The 26,500-nt window shown below is 36.5% G+C and overlaps 3 protein-coding genes across 4 annotated transcripts in view; 2 read left to right on the top strand and 1 right to left on the bottom strand.

The window, feature by feature from the left end:
• Positions 1-1,454, bottom strand: part of arhgap39 (Rho GTPase activating protein 39) — a 65,916-nt gene extending 64,462 nt beyond the window's left edge. The window contains exon 1 of the mRNA XM_079888025.1: positions 1,264-1,454. Within this exon, the coding sequence (XP_079744151.1) occupies positions 1,264-1,274 (11 nt within the window). The 5' untranslated portion in view covers positions 1,275-1,454. The remainder of the gene's footprint in view (positions 1-1,263) is intronic.
• A 3,198-nt stretch (positions 1,455-4,652) lies between these two features.
• On the top strand, positions 4,653-8,012 carry cUnh8orf82 (chromosome Un C8orf82 homolog). Its single transcript, XM_079889308.1, has 3 exons — positions 4,653-4,875; positions 4,962-5,010; positions 6,306-8,012. The coding sequence occupies exons 1-3, from the start codon at positions 4,756-4,758 to the stop codon at positions 6,758-6,760; spliced, it is 624 nt and encodes a 207-aa protein (XP_079745434.1). The 5' UTR covers positions 4,653-4,755; the 3' UTR covers positions 6,761-8,012.
• A 342-nt stretch (positions 8,013-8,354) lies between these two features.
• naprt (nicotinate phosphoribosyltransferase) overlaps positions 8,355-26,500 on the top strand; it is an 18,267-nt gene continuing 121 nt past the window's right edge. Inside the window, exons 1-13 of one of the 2 annotated variants that reach the window (XM_079889203.1) lie at positions 8,355-8,763; positions 10,170-10,297; positions 10,381-10,463; positions 13,146-13,276; positions 14,019-14,134; positions 16,102-16,295; positions 19,136-19,276; positions 20,620-20,704; positions 20,806-20,886; positions 22,169-22,271; positions 23,359-23,516; positions 24,803-24,910; positions 26,345-26,500. The exon at positions 26,345-26,500 is cut by the window's right edge and continues 121 nt beyond it. In XM_079889203.1, coding sequence (XP_079745329.1) covers positions 8,529-8,763; positions 10,170-10,297; positions 10,381-10,463; positions 13,146-13,276; positions 14,019-14,134; positions 16,102-16,295; positions 19,136-19,276; positions 20,620-20,704; positions 20,806-20,886; positions 22,169-22,271; positions 23,359-23,516; positions 24,803-24,910; positions 26,345-26,431 — 1,650 coding nt within the window. In that variant the 5' untranslated portion in view covers positions 8,355-8,528 and the 3' untranslated portion in view covers positions 26,432-26,500. The remainder of the gene's footprint in view (positions 8,764-10,169; positions 10,298-10,380; positions 10,464-13,145; positions 13,277-14,018; positions 14,135-16,101; positions 16,296-19,135; positions 19,277-20,619; positions 20,705-20,805; positions 20,887-22,168; positions 22,272-23,358; positions 23,517-24,802; positions 24,911-26,344) is intronic. The other variant, XM_079889204.1, reaches the window with a different exon arrangement.

Raw genomic sequence — 26,500 nt, 5'->3', positions numbered from 1 at the left:
CGATAAATCCCGCCTCTTGTTTTGCACATTCTCGAATAGGCCTGAATAAAGACAATGATGGTGTTAATGATAAGACTAATTAAAAAGTAAGTAAACAACTCAGCCACTTAAATATCATTTCACATCAAAATCACACTTGAAATGGCCTGAAAACATGATGACTGTGGGGGTTTTAGTGCACAATCAGCTTGAGATATTGCTGTGAGCAGTGTGTACAAGCCGAAAATAAGTTGACTATAAAAAAGGAAAGCTTTAGATTGTTACTGCCTTTAGTTATTATTTCAGAATAAATATAAAAATGCGTAAAAACACTAACTTGAAATGAAAATTTATACCTGGTTTTAGTAAATAGAACATTACATAGTGTAAAAATACATAATAGAATTGTATTTGGTCTCTCTTTTTTATGTAATGTCTATTAAACCAGGAAAATTAAGTGTAACAGGGACATACATTTACATTTGATCCTCCTCATTTTAAAACACCACACACACACACACACACACACACACACACACACATATATATATATATATAAAGTATATGTATATATAGGCCTATATAGCCTATAGACACACACACACACACACACACATATACATATATATATATATATATATATATATATATATATATATATATATATATACACACACACACATATATATATATAAGAGGAGGGTCCCTGCAGAGGGTCCCTGTGCATCCGTTTCATGGCCAATGCTTTGTTTGATAAACAGAAGGAGGTTGCCAATAAAAATGACACTCCACATTTCCACATGGATCGCTGACTTCCTCAACACTACCCATGAATAATGAAACAGCACGAGACTGCCGGATAGCGCGTCGAGGCTCGCGTGCCGCAGGTGTCTGCATCCCTGTCATGACATTTTGCTTAAAATAGGATGTTGCGCGTCCTCGCATCGCATCGCCCCACCGTGCGCGCGCCTCGGGGGGATGCGTGTCCGTGTCTTTACGGAGGAATGACAGAAAATCAACAATGAACCGGTGCAGGGATCAGCTCGCAGCTCTTAAACGCTTATGGGTGTGGAGGCTGTCATGCACGAGCCGGGCTGGACCTACAGGCATGCACACAGTAACATATAGAAACACACATCGTATTTAAGTGATGCAATTGATGCCGCCGATGGGTGAGCATCGTTAGGCACGCAGTCTCGCGCCCGGCACCTCCATCGCGATCGGTAAATCACCGCATTTCACTGCGCTCGCGAAACTGTAACTGTGAGCGCGCGTCATGTTTACCTCTCAGCCATGGTGCCTCTTGTTCCCGCTTTAACACGCAGTGAAAGTAATCCACAGGACGCCAGTCATGGTGAGAGAGGCTCCGCCGCCGCCGCAGTGTGTGTGTGTGTGTGTGTGTGAACGCGAATGAGCGAGTATCTGGAGCACGCGCTGTCCACCCGCGTCTCCGTCACCACCGACAACCTGACGTCATTTTGCGCTTCTCGCACAGGCACGCGCGCGGGGAGGCTGGAGAGAGCGGGTTACCATGGCAACTCGAGAACGCCGGCGCGCATCTCGACCTGTGTGGAATCATGGAAAATAGAAAGCAATAAGCAAAACAATAAGTTTTGTTTATCTGTCTGTCTGTCCATCCATCCATCCATCCATCCATCTGTCTGTTTATCTATCTATCTATCTATCTATCTATCTATCTATCTATCTATCTATCTATCTATCTATCTATCTATCTATCTATCTATCTATCTATCTATCTATCTGACTGTCTGTCTATCTATCTATCTATCTATCTATCTATCTATCTATCTATCTATCTATCTAACTATCTGACTGTCTGTCTATCTATCTATCTATCTATCTATCTATCTAACTATCTGACTGTCTGTCTATCTATCTATCTCTATCTGACTGTCTGACTGTCTGTCTGTCTATCTATCTATCTATCTATCTATCTATCTATCTATCTATCTGACTGTCTGTCTATCTATCTATCTATCTATCTATCTATCTATCTATCTATCTATCTATCTATCTATCTATCTGTCTGTCTGTCTATCTGACTGTCTGACTGTCTGTCTGTCTATCTATCTATCTATCTATCTATCTATCTATCTATCTATATATATATATATATATCTGACTGTCTGTCTGTCTATCTATCTATCTATCTATCTATCTGTCTGTCTGTCTGTCTGTCTGTCTGTCTGACTGTCTGTCTATCTATCTATATCTGACTGTCTGTCTGACTGTCTGTCTGTCTATCTATCTATCTATCTATCTATCTATCTATCTGACTGTCTGTCTATCTATCTATCTATCTATCTATCTATCTATCTATCTGTCTGTCTATCTGACTGTCTGTCTATCTATCTATCTATCTATCTATCTATCTATCTATCTATCTATCTGTCTGTCTGTCTGTCTGTCTATCGATCTATCTATCTCTATCTGACTGTGTCTATCTATCTATCTATCTATCTATCTATCTGTCTGTCTGTCTGTCTGTCTGTCTGTCTGTCTGTCTGTCTATCTATCTATCTATCTATCTATCTATCTATATATCTATCTGACAGTATCTTATCATTGTTATGCAGATGGCATCCAGTTATTTATTTCATTTAGTCCAGATAGACTAGACAAACTGTCCCTTCTGCTGAACTGTTTAGTCTCCATTAACAAATGTATGGCGGAGAACTTTCTGTAACTTATTATGGATAAAACAGAGGTGATGATTTTTGCCCCAGACGACATTAGCCCTGAGATTAGGCTGGCCCTCGGGGGTCTATCGTCCTCTGACCGCAGTGACATAAGAAATCTGGGTGTCGTTTTTGACAGATCGATGTGTTTTAACAGTCATGTTAAGTCTGTGGTTCGCACCTGTTTTTTCCATCTCAGGAACATTGCTAAGATTAGATCTATGGTTTCAAAAAAAAAAAAGAGATGGAGATCCTTATTCATGCCTTTATTTCTACATGATTGGACTATTGCAATGTGCTGTACACTTGTTTGAATAAATCTTCTATAGATCGACTGCAAGATGTACAGAATGCAGCTGCTAGGCTTTTGACTATAGCAGGAGGTCACACATTACTCCTGTGCTGAAGGCCCTTCATGGCTTCCTGTTGCTTTTAGAGTACATTTCAAAATTTTGGTCATTACTTTCAGAGCCTTGCATGGTCAAGCACCCTCTTACGTCCAGGATCTATTACATATGCATACTCCATGTCGGTCTCTGAGGTCCTCAGGACACGCCTTAAAGGAGAACTCCGGTCAATTTTAACATTGAGCTCATTTTTTTGTACATTTGGAGTGCTGTCAATACAGAGAACAACGACAAAAATCGGTGTTGCCTACACCGTGTTATCCTCTTTTTAAAATTTGCACCCTGTTGACTTCAATGGGGCAAGTTTTAAACCTGCTTTTAGCCTCTTAACATCCTTGATGTGTCATTACAAGTGCCCAGGTCATGTGAGTGATTCCTAGAGTGAACGCGGGTGAATCTGACTGCAGTAGATGTGCAAGATATGAATAAAAATGATATTTATTTAGCCAGCGCTCATACCTGTATTTACATCCTGTTTTCGGTCGAAGTCCATAGTAATCGATTGTCGAGTTCACGCGCATTGGTTTAGTACCTATGATCATGCGTGTGAACTCGACAATCGATTACTATGGACTTCGACCGAAAACAGGATGTAAATACAGGTATGTGCGCTGGCTGAATAAACATAATTTTTATTCATATCTTTCACATCTACTGCAGTCAGATTCACCCGTGTTCACTCTGAAGGAGTCTCTCAACATGGCTGGGCACTTGTAATGACACATCAAGGATGTTAAGAGGCTAAAAGCAGGTTTAAAACTTGCCCCATTGAAGTCAACAGGGTGCAAATTTTAAAAAGAGGATAACATGGTGTAGGCAACACCGATTTCTGTCGTTGTTCTCTGTATTGACAGCACTCCAAATGTACAAAAAAATGAGCTCAATGTTAAAATTGACCGGAGTTCTCCTTTAAGACAAGAGGTGACCGTGCTTTTTGTGTTGTGGCTCAAAGCTCTGGAACTATGAGTTCTGTGGAATCTTTTAAAAAACACTTAAAGACTCATCTTTTTGGACAAGCATTTAACTAACAGTTTGATTTGTTTGTTATTGAATTTTTATGGAATCTGTGGTAGTACAGTTGTGGAGTTGTTTGTACTTGTACAGTTGTTATTTTATTTTATTGTTTATTTTTATTACTGTGCAGCACTTTGTGACCCTTCCTTGTCTGTGAAAGGTGCTATACAAATAAACTTTACTTACTTACAGTGTTCGGAAAGTCGTACTTAACTCATACTTTAAACTTTTAGTCCAAAGACTTTCTTCATGTCACTAATACATTAACTTTGATATTTATAATTTCGTTTAATTAAGTAACGTCTTTCTCTTTTTGTTTAGTATGCCAATGTAAATCTTAATAATGCCATTGTGCATAAGATAATTAAACTTGCCTTGCCTAATTAAAAACAAGACAGCGCCATCTAGTGTTTACCTGAAATACAATCAGTATGCTTTTTTATTATAATAACGTGACTCCTTATCTAGCAAAATCGTATGATGTTTAGCCGAGCTCGTAAATCCAAACACTAACGCGTGTAAACTACAACAACGGCGTTTTCAATCTCAGAAAGGCGGAACTGACGTGCGTGGCGTTTGTTTCCGCCGGAACCAGAAACAGCTGGAACTCACCAAAACATAAACAATGCAGGGGTTTCACTGTAAATGAAGCAGATATGAGGTCTGTCAACAGGCTGTTCAGCAGTAAATGGAGGAGGTTGTTCTCATACACACAAGGACAGAGTCCAGAAGCAAGAATCAGAGAGTATTTCTACTATATCGATCATCAAGGACAGGTATAATGAGATTATTATATAGGCTATTATTACTGCTGACATTGATGTCAGTCCCATAATCATGATTTATTTTCTCTCTTGTCAAGCTCTTTCTGGATGACACCAAGGTGAAGAACTTTGTCACCTGTTTCAAAGGTATTTCTATTTGTGCATCAACAGTAAAGCCAATATAAATCTATATTTGTGAACCCTTAATGGAGGTTACTCTTTAATATAAACTTGTGTGCATAAATCTTCTTATGGGATATGCATATGTCTTGTGGTCTGTATTACATTAATATAAACCTCTTACACAGTGACTGACTTACAGCACAATAGAGTTAATCCTCTTTTACTTTCCTGTACTTAAAATTGCTCTTACTGTGGCGTAACATGGTACAGTGATATGATAATACCTCAGTACTGTATGGTAACCATATTCAAAATTTAACCCAAATAAAACTGAAAACATAATAATTGGAGAACCGTGAACATGCGAATGTGTCCTTCAATTATTGCGTTGTTAGCATGAGTTATCATTTTGCTAACATGTTTTAACGTGATTAGCATGTTGCTAACATGATTTAGCATCCTGATTTAACATCCAACATGTTTATGTTGCAAAATAAATGTTTGTTGTTAACATGTTGCTAATATGATTTAACATGTTATATGTTTTACCATTTTGTTAGCATGATTGGCATGTTGCTAGCATGTTTTGCTAACATGAATTAACACGTTACTAGCATGTTGCTAGGATGATTAACATGTTGCTAGCATGATTTACCTAATTTGTTAGCATGTTTTAGCATGATTTAACATGTTTTAACACATTGTTAGCATGAATTAGCATGTTGCTAACATGATTTAGCTCGTTGCTGATTAACATTTTGCAAATATGATTTAACACGTTGTTTACATGTTTTAACATTTTGTTAGCATGATTAGCATGTTGCTAGCATGTTTTGCTAAAATGATCTAACACGTTCCTAGCATGTTTTAACATGTTGCTAACATTATTAGCATTTTGTTAACCTGATGCTAACATGAATTAACACAGTCCTAGCATGTTTTAGCATGTTGTTAACATGATTAACATGTTTTAACACATTGTTAGCATTAATTAACGTGTTACTAACATGATTTATCTAGCTGTTAGTATGTTCATGTTGGTAACATGTTAGCATGATTAACATTTTGCAGATATGATTTAACACATTGCTAACATATTTTAACATTTGATTAGCATGTCGCTAGCCTGCTGCTAGCATTAAGTAACACATTCCTAGCATTTTTTAACATGTTGCTAGCATGATTAGCATGTGGTTAACATATTTTAACAGATTGCTAGCATGAATTAGCATATTTTAGCGTGTTTTTAGCAGAACAGTCTACGAGGAAGAAAATGAATGTGATTTTACAACTCTTTCTCTCTGCTCCATCTCTATTAGACCAGCGCTTCTTAGTTTTCTTCTTCAATCGTCTGAAACTGAACGAGAGTGGCCGTTACCAACAGGACTTCCCCTTCCTCTCGCTCTGCGGACGAGAACGAAACTTCGTGCGCTGCGATGATCAGCCCATCGTTTTCACGCACCTGTTATCGGAGGCGGGGCTTGAGGACCGTCTGTCATACTGTGGAGGCGGAGCTAAACTGACCGTTCCGTTCCAACCGGAGTCTCTTTTCATGCAGCCGGTGAGCGGCAGACTGTACCATCCCGGACCTGAGCGGGGGGGAGGGGTGGGGTTGGTACGGTCTGCGTTGGCCATTGATCTGAGTGCACACTTCGAGTTCCCCGCGGGTCAGGAGAGTTCAGGACAACCCACTCATTTCATGTGGGCGGGGCGTCGACACACACTAACGCATGAGTTGGCGACACATTTTCATGCTCAAAATGATTCAACATGATTCTACCTAGTACATTGTGACCATTAAAATCCAGCTGTAAGTTCTGAAATAAATGTATATATTGTGTCTAATGGCAGGTCTGATTTCTTAATGTTTGTTTGTTACTCACCCTCATTTTATCTCAAACTCACGGTGTTGGGGAAAAGTTACTTTTAAAAGTAATGCATCACAATATTGCGTTACGTAGTTACTTTTTATGAAAAGTGATGCGTTACATTACTTTTGCGTTACTTTTTCTCACCTGGGCTGGGCTTGCTTGTTTGTTTTTTAATAACAACAAAAAAAAAGTTATATTTTTGGCTAATGTAAAGGCCCTTTCACCCCAAAAGTGAAGTGAATAATCCTCAGGCTGATGTAAATGCATGTTTACTCCTGTACAGTAGAGGGCGCCGCTCACACAAACCTTTCAGCCATTCTGGATTAGAGAACAATAGGAGACAGGAGAAGTTCAACACTCTTATTTCTAAATCTAATCTAAAGTAAAATTTGCTCATTAGTATGGTTGAATTAGATCATTGAAGGTCAGCAGCAAAGACATTGGTTAATAAAGTGAGAATAAATACATCAAGTATATTTGTGTAATTTAATATAGTTATAAAAGATTTGCCTAAAATTCTGAGATTGCATTTTACTGTTTTTATTCATTTTGAGGAATACTGAATGTTTTCGAGCAAGTTAGATGAGCAAATGCATGTTCACATTTAGTCTAGAACTACAATAACCATCATGTTTACACACACACACACACAACAACACCTCACTTTATTTATCTCAACATGGGGACAGGAGAGCTGTCAGTCAATAAATGTGAAAAAGTAACTCAGATATTTTGTTGTAAATTGAAAAAGTAATGCGTTACTTTACTAGTTACTTGAAAAAATCTGATTACATAACTCAAGTTACCTGTAATGAGTTTCCCCCAACACTGCAAACTCATATGATTTTCTTTTCCCGTACAGCACAAACAGAGCAGAATGAGTATGAGCTGCTGATCACCTCAAACAATAAACAAAGAAATAAAATAAAAAACACTAAACTGTTCCTTTAGACATCAATACTATCACATTCATTGTAAAGTCCCCCTGTGGTGAAAATCACGCTTTCAATGTTGTTTATAGGTGGTTTTAATATGCGTTAAGACAAACCATGTGTAAATTCATAAAAAAACATAATTGCTGAGTATTTATAGATGTATATATTGGCAATGTACCATCTTCCTAACATCCAAATAAACCTTCGTGGTTTACAATCTGATTCAGGAGCTGTTAAGTGTCTTGATATCATCAGCAGGGTCATGCAGTGTGTTTGGCCCTGTCCCAAATGGCACACTTCAAAATGCACTTTCGGTCTCGCGCGTGTCCATTAAGTCCATGAGACCGGAGGGTGTCCCATTTGTCATTTGTCAAGAAGGGAACACGAAACAGTCACGCGCCCTCGATGTTCACAGACTTCAGTCAAAGCGGCGACGGCGTTACATCACAAGAAAACTCGAGGGAAAACCGCGAGTGCTTATAGGGTGCCATTTGGGACAGAGCCAAAGTGTTGCAACCTCTCAAGCCAGTTTACAAACACAGATTGGAGAACACATGAGAGTAGTTGGGCGGAGACTGAACACTAGCAAGAGGAATCATGTTAACCGTGTAAAGGGTCAACCGGTCACACGTGAGCATATGGTGGGAGACGGGAGATACTAAAGCAAAGACGGGAAACACTAAAACTGCATGTCGCACAACAACAACAAAAACAAGCAGATAAACTGAACTGAAACATGGCCACACGTGAGGGGAATGAGCAGTCCGTGATTCACCGGCGGGTTCCTCCGTTACTCACGGATCTGTACCAGTTTACCATGGCGTACGCGTACTGGCGCGCGCGCAGACACAACGAGCCGGCCGTGTTCGAACTGTTCTTCCGGGATAACCCGTTCGGCGGAGGGTTTTCACTCTTCGCGGGTCTGAGCGACTGTTTGCTGTTCCTACAAAACTTCACTTTCTCAGATGACGGTGAGCATGTGTACCGCATACACACGTACTTGTGTCTTTGACTTTTAGAAAGCGTCTCAAAAACTAGTACACATCATTTTTTTGGGCATGTCTAATGTGCTCCCTAATACCTAAAACCTAGTATGCTGCATAACTTGACAGCATGTTTGGAATGTGTCTTAAAACCTAGTGCACCGAGTATATAATGCATCTTAAAAACCTAGTATGCTGCCTAACTAAACAGCATGTCATGAATCCAGTGAGCTCCCTAGTTGTCTTAAAACCTAGTGTGTCTTAAATCCTAGTGCAAATGGAATTATTGATATCAAAAATGAACATTGTTACTAGTAGCAATTCAATTGTTGATATCAAGAATAGACATTTCAACTAGTGACACTTTAATTCTTGATATCAAAAATAGAGGTTTTTACTAGTAAGAATTGTATTTTTTGATATGTGAAACTGGAATTTCAACTAGTAAGAAATCAATTCTTGATATCAACAATTGATTTTGAATGGCAGCCTATGGTGACATTTCACTAGTGAAAATACAATTACAGATATCAAGAATTATAGTTTTTACTAGTTGAAATTCAATTCTTGATATCTAGAATGAGCATTTTAACTAGTGGAAATGTAATTTCTGATATCAAGAATTGCCATTGTTACTAGTATAAATCTAATTTCTGATATCAAAAATTGCCATTTTTTTTTTGGCAATTGTTGAGCAAATGTTGAGCAATTGCCATTGCCAAAAATTGCCATTGTTACTAGTATAAATCTAATTCCTGATATCAATAACTATAATTTGAACTAGTGAAAATTGAATTGTTGATATCAAGAATTCATATCTTGGAAATTAATAAAAGTTAAAACGGCGTGCCATAATGTGCTCCCTAATACTGCATGTGGTTCAAAACCTAGTATGCTGCATAACTTGACAGCATTTTTGGCATGTGTCTTAAAACCTAGTGAGCTTTCTACCCAAACAGATTTTTTTGGGCATGCATCTCAAATCTTAGCATGCTACATAATTTTTTGCATGTCTTAAAACCTAGCTAACTTACTATCTAAACAGCATTTTTGGTCATGCATCTTAACATTTATTATGTTGCCTAACTAGACATCATTTGCTAGGCATATGTCCTAAAACCAATATGTCCTTTGAAACCGGGAAAAAATAAATTGCAGGAGACATTTTTGACTGTTTTTTTAATACACTGCATGTTTTGCTAACTGTATTCTCCTCTTTCTTTCACTGATCAGTCAAAAATGTATTTCTTTTTCTTTTTCTTTTTTCAGTTTCAAAGACATTTTATTCAGTGTCCATTTATATTTTCATTCGTTTCTTGAAAAGTTACGTTCAATATTAAAGGCACAAACATAATGCCATATAAGCTCAGCAAGCATCATCTTGTGTGTTTCAGATGTGGAGTATTTGCGCTCCGTTCTCCCAGCGGACACAGACGCTGCTTTCTTCACTTATCTGAAGGAGCTGGACTGTTCGGGAGTGTGTGTGTCGGCAGTGCCTGAGGGATCCGTGGTCTTCGCCCGCGTACGTGAACGACTCGTTCATCTGGTGTTCTGCTGGGGGACGTTGAGTTCATGTTGAGTTCTGTCTGTTATTGGTGTTTTTAGGTTCCTCTGCTGGAAGTATCTGGCCCGCTGGCTGTGGTTCAGTTGCTGGAGACCAGCTTGCTCTGCCTGGTTAACTACGCCAGGTAAATACAACAGCACATAGTTAAAAACATTCTGTTAAATGACTCAGATTCATTATTTTCTTGAATGCAATGGTGCTTTAAAAAACACACATTTATATGACAGTGTGCTTGTGTTTAAATTCACCTGCAGCATGACTAGGGTAAGTAAATGTTTAGCTTTTTCAGTGAAGTGAAAAGAGTTGCTTAATGTTCAGAAAATGCTACAAACTAAATGTATATAAGCTTTGGTGCTGTTCGCTCATTTTTGACTGAAAAATGTTACGTTTTTTATTTTTTACTTCATCGGAATTGAATGAAACTTGGTAAAGGTTTTGGCAACTTGCTTTGTGAACACAAGAACACATGATTCGAAAAAGTTAAATGGTCCTGAAAAAAATAGTCACTTGTGCTCCTTGCAGTCAAAAATGAGCACATTGGAAATGAATGGGAGACGAATTTCCTCTAGTGGAAGCGCTTGGTACTGCGGCCGAACACACTCTGACTGAAAGCTCATTTTTTGTGTAAATGTCAACCTCAAATTTGTAACACAACTTGTTTAGATTTATGGCTTTGATTTTCTTGCCGTTTTAGAGTAAAACGTTTAAAAATATATATATTTCATATAAAAATTGAAAATCGTATTTTGTGCATTTTTCATAACAATAAACGTAAAATTCTCTAACTTTTTTTAAGCTCACTTTTTAAAACTTTTTTCACTTCAGCAATAATCTCCCAAGTTTCGTCTTTGAAAAGAGATCAAACTTCAGTCTGTAATCTAAACCATTCAAGATTTACCACAGTTTAAGTTGGAAATTAAATTTTCAGGTCTATGCTCAAAAAGTGAATAAATGGATTTTAATACAGCGTAAATATAATTTAGTACCATAAAATCCCCTAAAAATACAAAATATTTAATAAAAAACATTATTGAACTAAAATATAGTACAATCATTTAATTGAAATAAACAAAAATCCGTGATTTTGTTTTTGATTTTGACCGACACGCGAAGGGTTAAGAAAATAGTTTTTTTTTACCAATAAAAATGGAATTAAAATGTAAATAGCTGTGTTCTATATAAATATATTGTAAGATGTGCAATATTCCTGTGATCAAAGCATTTCAGCACTGTCAGTCTTCAGTGTCACATGATCCTTCAGAAATCATTCTAATATGATGAAAGTTATTGTCTTCTAAAAGAAAGAATGGTCAGCAATTCCAGCTTCACTTCCGCAACATATCTACATAGTTTTGTAACAAATTTGCATAATGCTAGCCTACTTTGCCTCGCCCTCAAACACAGTAGTTGTAGCTGAGATGCAACATGTCGTGTTGCCGACATTTCGAGAAGATGCTGTTTTCTGTGCTTCGAATCCATGCATGTTCTTCCAAAGGATGAGGTCTCAGACTAATACAGTAAAAACTGACGCTATCTTTACTGTTCGTATCACTGTGTATCAAATGCTGAGAAAGAGCTGAAATTCAGATATGTTAATGGGTATTTAGTTTCCGACTTGCACTGTAAGCAGTTGACCAATCACAACAGACTGTGCCATCTGACCAATCAGAGCAGAGCAGTTCTCGGAGAGGCGGGGCTTAGAGAGACTGAATCTTCAAACGAACCATTTCAGACCCTGTGAGAAAAGAGCTGATGCTGCAGTGGATATGAGAAAATTAAAGTGTTTTTTTACCTTTGATGCATGTAAACCTGTTTTAGGAGAACCAAAACAAAAGTAGGAGCCTTTAAAATAGTGTTGGAAACTCAGACGCAAAGACCAGGAGATTAGAACATCACATGGTCACAAGAACTAAGACTATGTAATCATTCACACATAGTTTGACACTATTTTGAAACTATATTGAATCTAATCAGTGAGTTGATGCCATCATGTTCACCTTGAATGCCCAATAGTGTAGTTCACCTTAGTTTTTCATGTGACGTTATGTAAGGAAGTAGGATCAGCAGATCTTAAACATATTCTTACATTTGTAATCCTACAATAGCCTATCTGTCTATCTATCTGTCTATCTATCTATCTATCTATCTGTCTATCTATCTATCTATCTATCTATCTATCTATCTATCTAGCTATCTATCTATCTATCTATCTATCTATCTATCTATCTATCTATCTATCCATCTATATCTATATCTATATCTATCTATATATCTGTCTGTCTGTCTGTCTGTCTGTCTTTCTAACTGTCTATCTATCTATCTATCTATCTATCTATCTATCTATCTATCTATCTATCCTATATATATCTATATATCTCTATCTATCTATCTGTCTGTCTGTCTGTCTGTCTTTCTAACTGTCTATCTATCTATCTAACTATCTATCTATCTATCTATCTATCTATCTATCTATCTATCTATCTATCTATCTATCTATCTATCTATCTATCTATCTATCTATCTATCCATCCTTTTATCCATCTATAACAAGGCTGAATTATTGAACTTGACGACAGCAGTCATTATCACACAGTTTGTGTAGAGTGAGATTATTTATCCTTATAGATAATAACTGAAACTGTTTTACTACAATGCTTTTATTTTTTAAGAGTTCTCACTCTAAGAAATGGGATTTGTGGTGTTTTTTTATTTATTTTATTTTTTAAGTTGCTCTAGGAGTGTAAAGTGTAATCGAGTTTCCCGAAAGCGTAACGGATGTGTGTTTCTGCACTCTCTCTCCTCTCAGTCTGGTGTGTAGCAATGCTGCTCGTTTCCGTTTGGCTGCGGGTCCCAGACGGAGATTGATGGAGATGGGACTCAGAAGAGCTCAGGGGCCCGACGGGGGCCTGACCGCCTCCCGATACTCTTACATTGGTGGTAAGTGATGCACAGACCGAAATAACCAAGAAAAATGAATGTTTGTGTTGGCTGGGAAAGTGTGTGTTTGTAGGTGTACCTCTTCTGAAATAAAGGAAGATGGGGACTGAAGCACAGTCCACTTGATGGGGATGTTGAGCAAAGTTTCCAGTCCAGCACCATAAGATGCTAATTCAAGCTCATAGTTCTACAGAGAGACAGTCCACACTATTAATTATGAATTAAATTACTGTGCTTAACTACTGACAAGATTTGAGTAGCGCTGCAAACTTGAGGTATTTGACTATTGTTTTATTGGTAACACTTAACAGTAAGGTTCATTAGTTAATGTCTGAACTAACATGAACTAAAAATAAGCAACACATTTGTTACAGTATTTATTAATCTTTGTTAATGTTAGTTAGTAAAAACACAGCTGTTCATTGTTTGTTTATGTTAGTTCACAGTGCATTAACATGTTAACAAATACAACCTTTGATTTTAATAACGTATTAGTAAATGTTGGAATTAATATTAACTAAGATTAATAAATGCTGAAGAAGTAATGTTCAGGTTAACTAAGGTAATTAACTAATGAACCTTATCGTACACACGTTTCCAGCAAAGAACCAACATTTACAGTAATATGCAGAAGTGAATCAGACACACTCTGGATTGCAGTCCTCGTGGACTGTGTGTACGATACTCTTATAATCTTCAACATCATCTGAACTGCTACTGCCATTCCTGTTTGATTTTGCAGGTTTTGATTTGACAAGTAATGCTCTTGCTGGGCGCATGTTTGGCATTCCTGTGGCGGGAACCATGGCACACTCTTACGTCACTTCCTTCTCCTCCCTGGAGGAGGTGTGGCCACAGGTGGGCTCAACAATTCACTGTTCAGTGACTTCATATTTCTGTATACACACACTACCGTTCAAAAGTTTTTGGGGTCGGAACATTTTTTGACTGTTGACTATGAATGCATTGCATATATTTATGTGTATATATGTTTCTTGATCATCAAATCATCATATTAGAATGATTTCTGAAGGATCATATATATATACATATGCACATATACATATACATATCCCTATATATACACACACACACACACACACACATACATATATATATATATATATACACACTCACCTAAAGGATTATTAGGAACACCATACTAATACTGTGTTTGACCCCCTTTCGCCTTCAGAACTGCCTTAATTCTACGTGGCATTGATTCAACAAGGTGCTGAAAGCATTCTTTAGAAATGTTGGCCCATATTGATAGGATAGCATCTTGCAGTTGATGGAGATTTGTGGGATGCACATCCAGGGCACGAAGCTCCCGTTCCACCACATCCCAAAGATGCTCTATTGGGTTGAGATCTGGTGACTGTGGGGGCCATTTTAGTACAGTGAACTCATTGTCATGTTCAAGAAACCAGTTTGAAATGAATCGAGCTTTGTGACATGGTGCATTATCCTGCTGGAAGTAGCCATCAGAGGATGGGTACATGGTGGTCATAAAGGGATGGACATGGTCAGAAACAATGCTCAGGTAGGCCGTGGCATTTAAACGATGCCCAATTGGCACTAAGGGGCCTAAAGTGTGCCAAGAAAACATCCCCCACACCATTACACCACCACCACCAGCCTGCACAGTGGTAACAAGGCATGATGGATCCATGTTCTCATTCTGTTTACGCCAAATTCTGACTGAAATTTCCAACAGAAATCGAGACTCATCAGACCAGGCAACATTTTCCAGTCTTCAACTGTCCAATTTTGGTGAGCTCGTGCAAATTGTAGCCTCTTTTTCCTATTTGTAGTGGAGATGAGTGGTACCCGGTGGGGTCTTCTGCTGTTGTAGCCCATCCGCCTCAAGGTTGTGCGTGTTGTGGCTTCACAAATGCTTTCCTGCATACCTCGGTTGTAACGAGTGGTTATTTCAGTCAAAGTTGCTCTTCTATCAGCTTGAATCAGTCGGCCCATTCTCCTCTGACCTCTAGCATCAACAAGGCATTTTCGCCCACAGGACTGCCGCATACTGGATGTTTTTCCCTTTTCACACCATTCTTTGTAAACCCTAGAAATGGTTGTGCGTGAAAATCCCAGTAACTGAGCAGATTGTGAAATACTCAGACTGGCCCGTCTGGCACCAATAACCATGCCACGCTCAAAATTGCTTAAATCACCTTTCTTTCCCATTCTGACATTCAGTTTGGAGTTCAGGAGATTGTCTTGACCAGGACCACACCCCTAAATGCATTGAAGCAACTGCCATGTGATTGGTTGATTAGATAATTGCATTAATGAGAAATTGAACAGGTGTTCCTAATAATCCTTTAGGTGAGTGTGTATATATATATATATATAATTTAAAAAAGAATTTGACTGTTTTCTCTTCTGCTCAAAAAGGCTGCATTTATTTGATAAAAACACACTGTAAAAATTGTAAAAATATTATTACAATTTAAAATAACTGTTTTTTACGTGAATATATAAAGTGTAATTTATTCCTGTGATCAAAGCTGAATTTTCATCATCATTACTCCAGTCTTCAGTGTCACATGATCCTTCAGAAATCACTCTAATATGATGATTTGCTGCTCGAGAAACATTTATGATTATTATCAATGTTGAAAACAGTTCAGATTTCTGTGGAAACTGTGATATATTTTATTTCTCAGGATTCTCTGATTTTTTTTTAAACATGATACATTGATGCATGTCTTTAAGTATCAATTTTGATTCATTTAATGCATCCTTGCTGAATAAAAGTATTGATTCCTTTAAAAAAAGAAAGCGTATATATGTTATATCTGCATGTGTGACGTCAGACTCTGGTTCCCTGCGGTGGCGACGGCCCGATCGACTTCATCTGTCTGGTGAAGGGTTGGCTGGGTCGCGTCTGCCAGCTCTTGGGCTCAAAACCGAACCTCATTCGAGAGGGCGAACTGGCGGCCTTCCTTTCTTACGCCATCGCTTATCCTCAGAACTTCCTCCCTGTGATCGACAGCTACAGTGTCAGCTGGTCAGTGTTGGTTTGAACTTATTCACATTCACATTTAGCAGACACATTTGTCCAAAGCGACTTACAAATTAGGACTAAAGCAAGCGAGTCATCGTGAAGAAGCAAAAACAACGCAAGAAGAGCTCAAAATACAAAGTTCAGGCATTGCTCAGAGTAGCATAAGCCAGACAAGGGAGGATTAAAGGAAAAGGAAATGCATTTTTTACTAAGTAATTAGTTACTGTAATTTAATTACTTTTCTCCACGAAAAACTAAAGTAAAGGATTACTCTTGCCCATATATATTTAGAACAATAATATCTTAGTAAAAACCTAAAGTAATATTGACAAACTATATATCATTTGAAAGCTTACAATCTCTAGTTTTCATATTTGGTGGCTGTTTTTTAAAATAAATGACAGAGCAGTAGTAATTTATCAATTTCCAACAAGAATATTTCATATTCATTAGGCCTTTATTTTGAAATAGAAATAAACATGAAAAATCATGAAAGATTGGTAGAAACCTCAGTTTGTTTTCATGCCAATAGTTCAAAAGATAACACCAATTCAATTTCATGAGAAAAAAAGGTCTGAAAATGTTTTCAATATTTAGAAAAATATTATGGTTTCTCGATTTGTGATGCGGCAGCGAGCTATAACGCACATATGTGGTCTTTTTATGTGTTTATTAGAGGTTGAAATCAAATCAAATACTGCCAAACCACCCATACTATTTCTGAATAGGATGTATACATTATAAATAAATTGTATGAAATTATGGAAATACAGTTCATTATGGAAATTATGGAAATACAGTTCAGATCACTCAAAACTTATATGAAAATGGAGGCGCCCTTATATGGTCAGTAAGGAAGCTGGCTGTCCATCTAGTGAAAAAGTTTGGTACTGCGCCCAAATAAAATCTCACTGAAAGCTCATTTTTTGAGATATCAACCTAAAATGTGGAACACAACTTGTTTAGATTTTTGGCTTTCCTTTTCTTGCAGTTTTAGAGTAAAATATATTTTGTAATATATATATTTTATATAAAATATAAATAATTATATTTTTACTGGTGGTGGGCCGTTATCGGCGTTAACGTGCTGCGTTAACGCGAGACTCTTATCGGGCGATAAAAAAAATATCGCCGTTAATCTATTCTCAAAGTTGGGTTGGGAGCTGGCTCTATACTAAGCAAGCTATGATGACTTTCACCTTGATATTTTAGAGCGGATTCGGTTCGGTGTTCGGTACGCATTTTCAAACCGAACGGTTCGTTGGACCATTTTTCCTGCCGACCAAAATTTCGTTATTTCAAATGTAGGGGGGTCCACAACATTGTCCGACATCAAATGGCAAACGTAATGCAAGCGGAACGAAACTGAGCTACTCGTTATTGTGTGGTTGACGGACCGTTGTTTATCAGTTTGGACCAGTGCAGCGCGAGCCGATCTTGATCAAGAGATCCAGTAAATAAATCATTTGAATTCGCTACTTAAGTAATAACATCGCTGCGAGATCTAGTGAGAAACATTCACATTTCTCCGTTATTAACGGATCAAACATTGTGCCATGAATGAACAATCCAGTGTCCACAGATCTGCAACATTTACTATGGATTTACTGTAGTAAAACTAACTGCAACCATGGAAGTTTGGCAGGAATAGTAGGCTTTAATGCCTTCAAGTAACATTACGTTGGTTTTATTTTGACATGAATAAAATTGCTGCCCTCAAATGTTAATCTGAACTAAAAAATAGACCTTTGTTTATAACTACTACAATATTAGGCTACATTTCATTTTTTCCAAGGAGCTTTATTATGTTAGTTTTAATAAAAATAAAAAAAATATCTGGCATTTCTTCACAAGTTCTTTTAAATGTCACTTTGTATTTAAGAAACACGTACCCTTTAGTCATTATTTGGGTAGCACACACATATTCTGAATGCCTTCGGCAGAATTCAAATGAGCCATTTTAATCTAGATCAATTCCAAGATTACAGTGAGATTAATCTAGATTAAAAAAAATAATCTATGCCCACCACTAATTTTTACATTGTACATTTTCATAAACTCAAACTTTTATAACTTTTTGTCTGTTTCACTTTCATAATTTATTTCACTTCTACAATAATCTGGCAAATGTCTTCTTTAAAACAAGACCAACCATATGTCTATATTCCAAATTTCTATGCGAAAAAAATGGGGGTGACAGTTAAGGGGTTAATTTTTCTGTAATTTAATTACATTTACTTCTGATACTACTTCTAAATACTGTGTATAGGCCAATCCAATCTCATGGCAATTCGTATATGCTTTTTATGAGGTGGCTAAATCTCTTCACGCGTACAAATGAGGGATTAAATAAGGTGTAAATATAGTGTTAAATAAGCAGAGCAGTGGAACCACTGGTATAAACTAGAACAATTCTATATAAAACAATAGAGGGTTTAACATCAAAATGTATTGTCTGATGTTAAAAAGTATGTTTATTATGTAACCTTCTCCCTTTAACTTGTTTGGTCAGTTTAAGCATAATTCATGCAATTTTATAGTATTTATTTCCAAGAATTAAAACAGTTTAATCTATCCTTGTATTATTCAGCTGGTTGAGGTTGATATGGGATTTAGAAAGTATTCAGTATGTAATAAGTTATTAAATATTTTTTAGAGAGAGTAATTAGTACAGTTATCTAAATTACACTGTTGAAGTGGTAATGAGTAACTAGTACTTAATAACTTTTTTAGAGTAACTTACCCAAAACTGCAGCTGGTGAGACATTCCCAGAGGCTCGTGATGATTGTGTATGTTGATGTTTTATCTGGCTGTGTGTGTGTGTGTGTGTGTGTGTGTGCAGTAGTGGTCTGCTGTGCTTCTGTGCTGTGGCGTTGGGTCTGGATGAGCTGCAGTATCGGCCCCTGGGCGTCCGGCTGGACAGTGGCGACCTCTGCAGGCAGTCGCTGGAAGTGCGCCGAGTCTTCAAAGAATGCAGCAAACAGTGAGACATTTACTTTAAAAAAAATATATAATTATTGGACAATATTGCTGCTTCTCAATTTGCCTACTTTTACTACGCCCTAAAAGTATGTAATCTTTTTGTGAAGAAAAAGTGCATACTTTTGAGTTTTAAGTTTAAGTTTTACATCTAAATATTTATTTTATTTCAGTTTAATTAGATAATCAGTTTAATTAGATAATTGTTAACTAAAACAAAAACTAAAACCATAAAAATGACATTACTTAAAATTGATATTAACTGAAGTAAAATACAATTTAAAAAAACCTGAACTTATTTTATTTCAGCTAGTTATCAAGGCATTATTCCTCATTTTCGATTTTAGTTGCTTTCAGTTAACAAAAAAAAAAACGTAATTACTTGTAATTAACTGAAAACAAATAAAATAATAACCTAAACTTCAGTTTTATTTCTGCTAGCTGCCGGACAATTCGCTTACATTTTAAGTTTAAGTTTTACATCTAATATTCATGTTATTGTATTTCAGCTTAATTTAAATGACAAATTTTTTTTTATATCTTTATTTTTAACCAAGTTTAACTAAAATCCTTAAAAATTACTTAAAATAAACATTAACTTAAATATTATAAAATAAAACAAAAACTAAACAAATTATTTTAGCTAGTTAACAAGGCGTTGTTTCTCTTTTTCGTTTAGTTTAAGTTGACGTATTAAAATAACTAAATCTAAATAAACTGAAACTTAATAAAAACATATATATATTTTAAAAACTAATAAAAATGACAAAAACACACAATAAAATTACAAAATCTTTAACTAAAATTAAAATGAAACAGAAAATATAAAAATAATGTAAATTATTTAAGTCCCCCTGTAGTCAATAATTTTATCCCTTAAAACTCATCTGTGATCACCAAAATGACATATTTTAAAGTTTTTTTCTAGATAAAAAAATTCTTCATGCCTTAAAATATCTTGAATGTAACTCGACACCCTTGCCTCATTTAGTATACGCAGTTATATGAATATGCAAATGAGCCCCGCCTCCACTCACTCACTCAGCTCAGAGATCCACTGGTTGATCTGATTGGTTACAAGGTAGTTTGTGAGGTCAGAAACACCAGCGATTTCAAAGCGTGTTTTTGAGACTGTCTTTGGTTCACTGCAGTTTTAAGGAGGAAATACTCAGCAATGCTGTCGACTTATGAATTTACACATGTTCGTCTTAAAGCAGATTAAAAACACCACATAGACACATAAACAACATTAAAAGCTGGATTTACACCACAGGGGGACTTTAAACAGACACTATAATAGCAAAGCGAAGATACTTCAATAATACACAGATGTGTGTGTGTGTGTAGGTTCTCAGTCCCTCAGTTTGAGTCTCTCCTCATCGTCGGCACAAACAGTGTTTCTGAACAGAGTCTCTCTGAACTCAACAAGAAGGTAAGAGCTTTCGTAAAGACGGCAGCGTTCATGTGCAGTGAAGACGTACATTACCTGTCTGTCTCTCTCTCTGTCTCTCTCTCTGTCTCTCTGTCTGTCAGGATAATGAGATCGATGTGGTCGGTGTCGGGACTCATCTGGTCACATGCACACGTCAGCCTTCTCTGGGGTGTGTTTATAAGGTACCAAAAGCTCTAGCAAAACTCACACAAGGTTGTTGTTTTTTTCTCCGTTCTGTCACATGATAGAGTTTTAGTTCCTTGCCACTGTCGAATATTCAACAATATTATTGATCTCCTGCATTGACACCATTATATGAGAACTGAACTGAGCTGGACGATGACATCACGCTTTTCTCCAGAGTGGCTCTATATACAGTATTGTGCAAAAGTCTTAGGCATGTTAACCCCCCCCCCCCCCCCCCCCCCCCTTTTCTTTATCTTTTGCTGTAGTGTGTCAGTAGGAAATATCAGTTTACATTTCCAAACATTCTTTTTGCCATTAATTGTAATAATCCAGTGAGATTTGTGTATGCACAAGGAGTCTGACAACAGCCGGTCTGATCTGATCTCACCATCATCGAGTCCGTCTGTGATTACATGAAGAAACAGAAGAAACTGAGACAGACTAAATCCAGAAGAACTGCGGGAACGTCTCCGAGACGCTTGAAGAAACCTTCCTGCAAAGCTCCCTGAAGAACTATGTGCAAGTGTACCTGGACTAAAGCCGTTTTAAACGCGAAGGGTCGTTACACCAAATATTGATTTGAATTAGTTTATAGAAGTTAAATCATAAATAAATTCAATTTGTGATTTTATTTTTGAAAGCATTCTCACTTTACAGCATTTTAACACAAGTGCCAGTGCTTTTCACAGTAGCTTTGCAGGAAGGTTTCCTCAAGCGTCTCGGAGACGTTCCCACAGTTCTTCTGGATTTAGTCTGTCTCAGTTTCTTCTGTTTCTTCATGTAATCACAGACGGACTCGATGATGGTGAGATCAGATCACACCGGCTGTTGTCAGACTCCTTGTGCATACACAAATCTCACTGGATTATTACAATTAATGGCAAAAAGAATGTTTGGAAATGTAAACTGATATTTCCTACTGACACACTACAGCAAAAGATAGAAATAACTGACTTACAACCATTTTTTGGGTTGGGGGGTTGGGGGGGGGTGGGGGTGGGGGTGGGTATTAACATGCCTAAGACTTTTGCATAGTACTGTATATATAAATGAACTAAATTAATAACTAATAACTGACTCACTTAAGCTGGACTGTGACGCTATTTTCTTCTGGAAACAAACTTTGTTGCATTATTTTCCTGTTATCTCTGTAAAGCTGCTTTGAAACACTCTGCGTTGTAAAAAGCGCTATATAAATAAAGCTGACTTGACACAAAGTGCTTTATTAACACATGTTCATGGCTTTATTACTCACGCTGTGGTTCCCTCTCACTTTAGCTGATAGAGGTCAGAGGTCGTCCCAGAATGAAGTTCAGTGAAGATCTAGAGAAAAGCACATTGCCCGGACGGAAATCTGTCTATAGGCTTCTGGACACAGACGGTCAGTGTTTATCTGGTGTCTATATATAACACTGCCGCTCAAACGTTTGGGATCGGTACGTTTTTAATGTTTTTAAAAGAAGCTCATCAAGGCTGCATTTATTTGATCAAAATACAGTAAAATTTGTGATAAAATATTCCAGTGTAAATCATCTGTTTTCTATGTGAATATATAGTAAAGTGTAATTTATTCCTGTGATCAAAGCTGAATTTATCATCATTACTCCAGTCTTCAGTGTCACATGATCCTTCAGAAATCACTCTAATATGAGGATTTGATGATCAAGAAACATTTATGAGTTCAAAAGTTTGGGGTCAGATAGAATTTTTTTTCCAGCATGGATGCATTAAATTGATCAAAAGTTACATTATATAAAAGATTATATTTCAAATAAATATAATATAACTTTTTATTCTACTGTCTAGACTGGAGTAATGATGCTGAAAATTCAGCTTTAATTGCAGAAATAAATTACATTTGAACATATATTCACATAGAAAACACGTTTTAAATTGTAATAATATTTCACAATATTACAGATTTTTTGTTTGGTATTTTTAATAGAATAAATGCAGCCTTGGTGAGCAGAAGAGACTTCTTTTAAAACATTAAAAATCTTACCGATCCCAAACTTTTGAACGGCTGTGTGTGTGTATGTTTATATATATATATTTAATGTATATTTACATGTATATATTTAAGAAAAATGTGTTATTTATATATATAAAAAATTATATTTATATATAATATAAACTATATAAATATATATACAGTATATGTATGCAAATATTTCTTAAATATATACATGCATGTGTGTGTATTTATATATACAAAATAATTATACACAGTACACACACATATATTATGTAAACACAAACTTTTATTTTGGATGCGATTAATCGCGATTAATCTTTTGACAGCCCTAATATATATATATGTATATATATATGTATATGTGACTGCAGTCTTATTCATTTTTAACTGATTTTCCAAAACTATTATTAATTTAATAAAAATTTTACGTGCAAAAATTAGCTGGACGTTTAACCAGCTCCACATTTGCCTGAACTGAGTCTCTGTTTCGCAGCTCATCCGCTGATGGATCTGGTGTGTCTGTCAGAAGAACCGGCTCCTAAAGCAGGCGTCTCACTGAACTGCTTTCCTCTAGGACTGGACAAAACCGTTCAGTCCATCACTCCTGCTCATGTAGCCAGTCTACGCTTGGATGTCTTCTCCCGTGGGCAGGTCAGTGTTTCATTCAAAGAAGAACTATAGAGTTTAGTTCCTGTCTCTATGAAGCCCCTCCTTCTGAAAAGCACACTGTGCTCTGATTGGTTGGCTGGGTCGGTGTGTTGTGATTGGTCGAGCGCTTCGAGTGTGTTTGGGAAATGTCCCGCCCCTTTCCATAACCGCCAGTTTAACACACTACTAACTAACTCAACCAGGCCCCGCCCCTTTATTCTGCGCATTAATTATTATAATGAGGAATATTGTGGCGTGTTCGTTCCCGGGAGAAACTCAAGACTACAATGGAGGCGTTTCAGAAACACTGACACTGATATAGAGAAGAACTGCCTTTTTTAAAGATGAACATGGACAAAAAAGCGTATATAGGGACACTTTAAATATTGATGGATGTTTAAGTAGAAGAGAAATACAGTAGGCATACATTTAAATGGATGTTTATTTTGTGAACTTTTAGGAGAACATCAGCACACAACTAGATTAAAAAAACCTTGTCAAGACAAACTTTGATGTTGGTTTGAGAAACCCTGATTAGAAAGTTTGAAGAAGTTTTAAAATCTACAATACAGTATATCAGAAAACAGATAGATAGATAGATAGATAGATAGATAGATAGATAGATGTTTTAACATGATGTTAGCATGTTTTATCACATTGTTAGCAAATTTAACATGTTACTAGCGCGTTCCTAACATGAATTAGCACAAAGCTAGCATGTTTTAACATGTTGCTAGCATTATTTAACACACTGTTAGCATAAATTAACACATTGCTAGCATGCTTCTAGCATCAATTAACATATACCATGATTTAACATTTTTCTAGCATCAAATAGCATATTGCTACTATGATTTAGCATGTTGCTAACATACATCTATCATGAATTAACACATGTTTTAGCATTTTGCTAACATTAATTAACCTGTTGCTAGCATTTTTCTAACACATGGCTAACATGTTTTAGCATGTTGTCCTAGGCTAGTTGTTAAGCTTTGCTAGTGATAGACAGCTTAAATACTCTATAAGAGTTGTTGTATAAAAGTTTTGACCCCCCTCAATGATAGTTGTGTTTATAATTATCGTTCTTGGTGTGAATGGACATTTAGAGTCAGAAATGTTAGTCTCAGAAGAAGTAGTTTAAATAGCCTTTCAGTATGTTGGCTTTCTCAAGCTAGCATAATGAGCTCAAATCTACAGATGTAAACGCCAATGCTGATTTCATAGGCTCTTCAAAGTTGTTGTTTTTTTGTACAGAAGCTAATTCAGATGTGTGTTTGTGTGCACAGATCACATTCCCCCTCAACAGCGCGTCAGAGAGTCGTGAGCGCGCACAGATTTCTCTTCAAACGCTGCATCCTCACCACAGAAGACTACAAGAGCCGCACAATTACACCGTGAGTTCACTGTAATAAATATAGCAACTGCAAATGTATAAGACATTGCTAACGTGATTTTACACTTTGTTAGCAAGTTTTGGAATGTTGCTAACATGTTTCTAACATGAATTAGCACAAAGCTAGCATGTTTAAATAGGTTGCTACCATTATTGAACATACTGTTAACAAATTAATACATTGCTAACATGTTTCTAGCATCAATTAGCACATACCATGTTTTAACATTTATCTATCATGAATTAACACATTGCTAACATGTTTTAGCATGTTGTTAGCACCAATTACCAAAATTGCTAACATGTTTCTATCATGAATTAACACGTTGCTAGCATGAATTAGCAAATTACTAGCATGTTTCTGGCATGAATTATAACACTGCCACCATGTTTTAACATGATTTAGCATGTTACTAGCATATTTCTAATATGAATTAACACATTGCTAACATGTTTTAAGATTTTGTTTGCATTGTTTAACATGTTGCTAGCATTTTTCTAACATGAATTAGCACAATTCTAACATGTTTTAATATATTGCTAGCATTAACATGTTGCTAACGTGTTTTAACACATGGCTAACATGTTTTAGTATGTTGTCCTAGGCTAGTTGTTAAGCTTTGCTCGTGATAGACAGCTTAAATACTCTATAAGAGTTGTATAAAAGTTGACCTGATTACAAGAGCCGCACAATTACACCGTGAGTTGCTAGCATGATTTAACACGCTGTTACCATCAATTAACACATTGATAACATGTTTCTAGCATCAATTAGCACATACCATGTTTTAGCTGTGTTTCTAGCATCAATTCGCATATTGCTAACATGTTTCTAGCATGAATTAACCAGTTGCTAGCATTAATTAGCAAATTGCTAGCATGTTTCTAGCATGAATTAACACATTGCTACCATGTTTTAACATGATTTAGCTTGTTGCTAGCATATTTCTAACATGAATTAACACATTGCTAACATGTTTTACCATTTTGCTAGCATTGTTTAACATATTGATAGCATGTTTCTAACATGAATTAACACATTTGCTAACATGTTTTTGTATATTGTCCTTGGCTAGTTCGTTATAGACACTCTATAAGAGTTGTTGTATAAATGTTTTGACCTGACTACAAGAGCCGCACAATTACACCGTGAGTTCACGGTAACAACTAGCCTAGGACAATATACTAAAACATGTTAGCCATGTGTTAAAACATGTTAGCAATGTGCTAATTCATGTTAGAAACATGCTAGCAACATGGTAAAACATGTTAGCAATGTGTTAATTCATGTTAGAAATATGTTAGCAACAAGCTAAATCGTGTTAAAACATGGTAGCAATGTGTTAATTCATGCTAGAAACATGCTAGCAATTTGCTAATTAATTAGCAACTGCAAATGTATAAGACATTTACAGACTGAAACATTTTCTTAAAGGTGGCTTTATCGGAGCGGCTGCACTCCCTGGTCTCTGATATCACAAAAGGAAACGGTAAAGGCAGCAACTTCCTGCTGTCGAACTGAAGCCGAGCTGAAACCCGGAGCCCAGACCAAAGTCACAGCCATTAAATCTAAAGGATAAGGTGCTTAAGA

Source organism: Squalius cephalus (genome assembly GCF_949319135.1).
Source record: "Squalius cephalus genome assembly, chromosome: 12".
In the NCBI taxonomy this organism is placed as follows: domain Eukaryota; kingdom Metazoa; phylum Chordata; class Actinopteri; order Cypriniformes; family Leuciscidae; genus Squalius; species Squalius cephalus.
The sequence above is the reverse complement of the archived record's forward strand: the minus strand, read 5'-3'. Positions and strand labels throughout refer to the sequence as shown.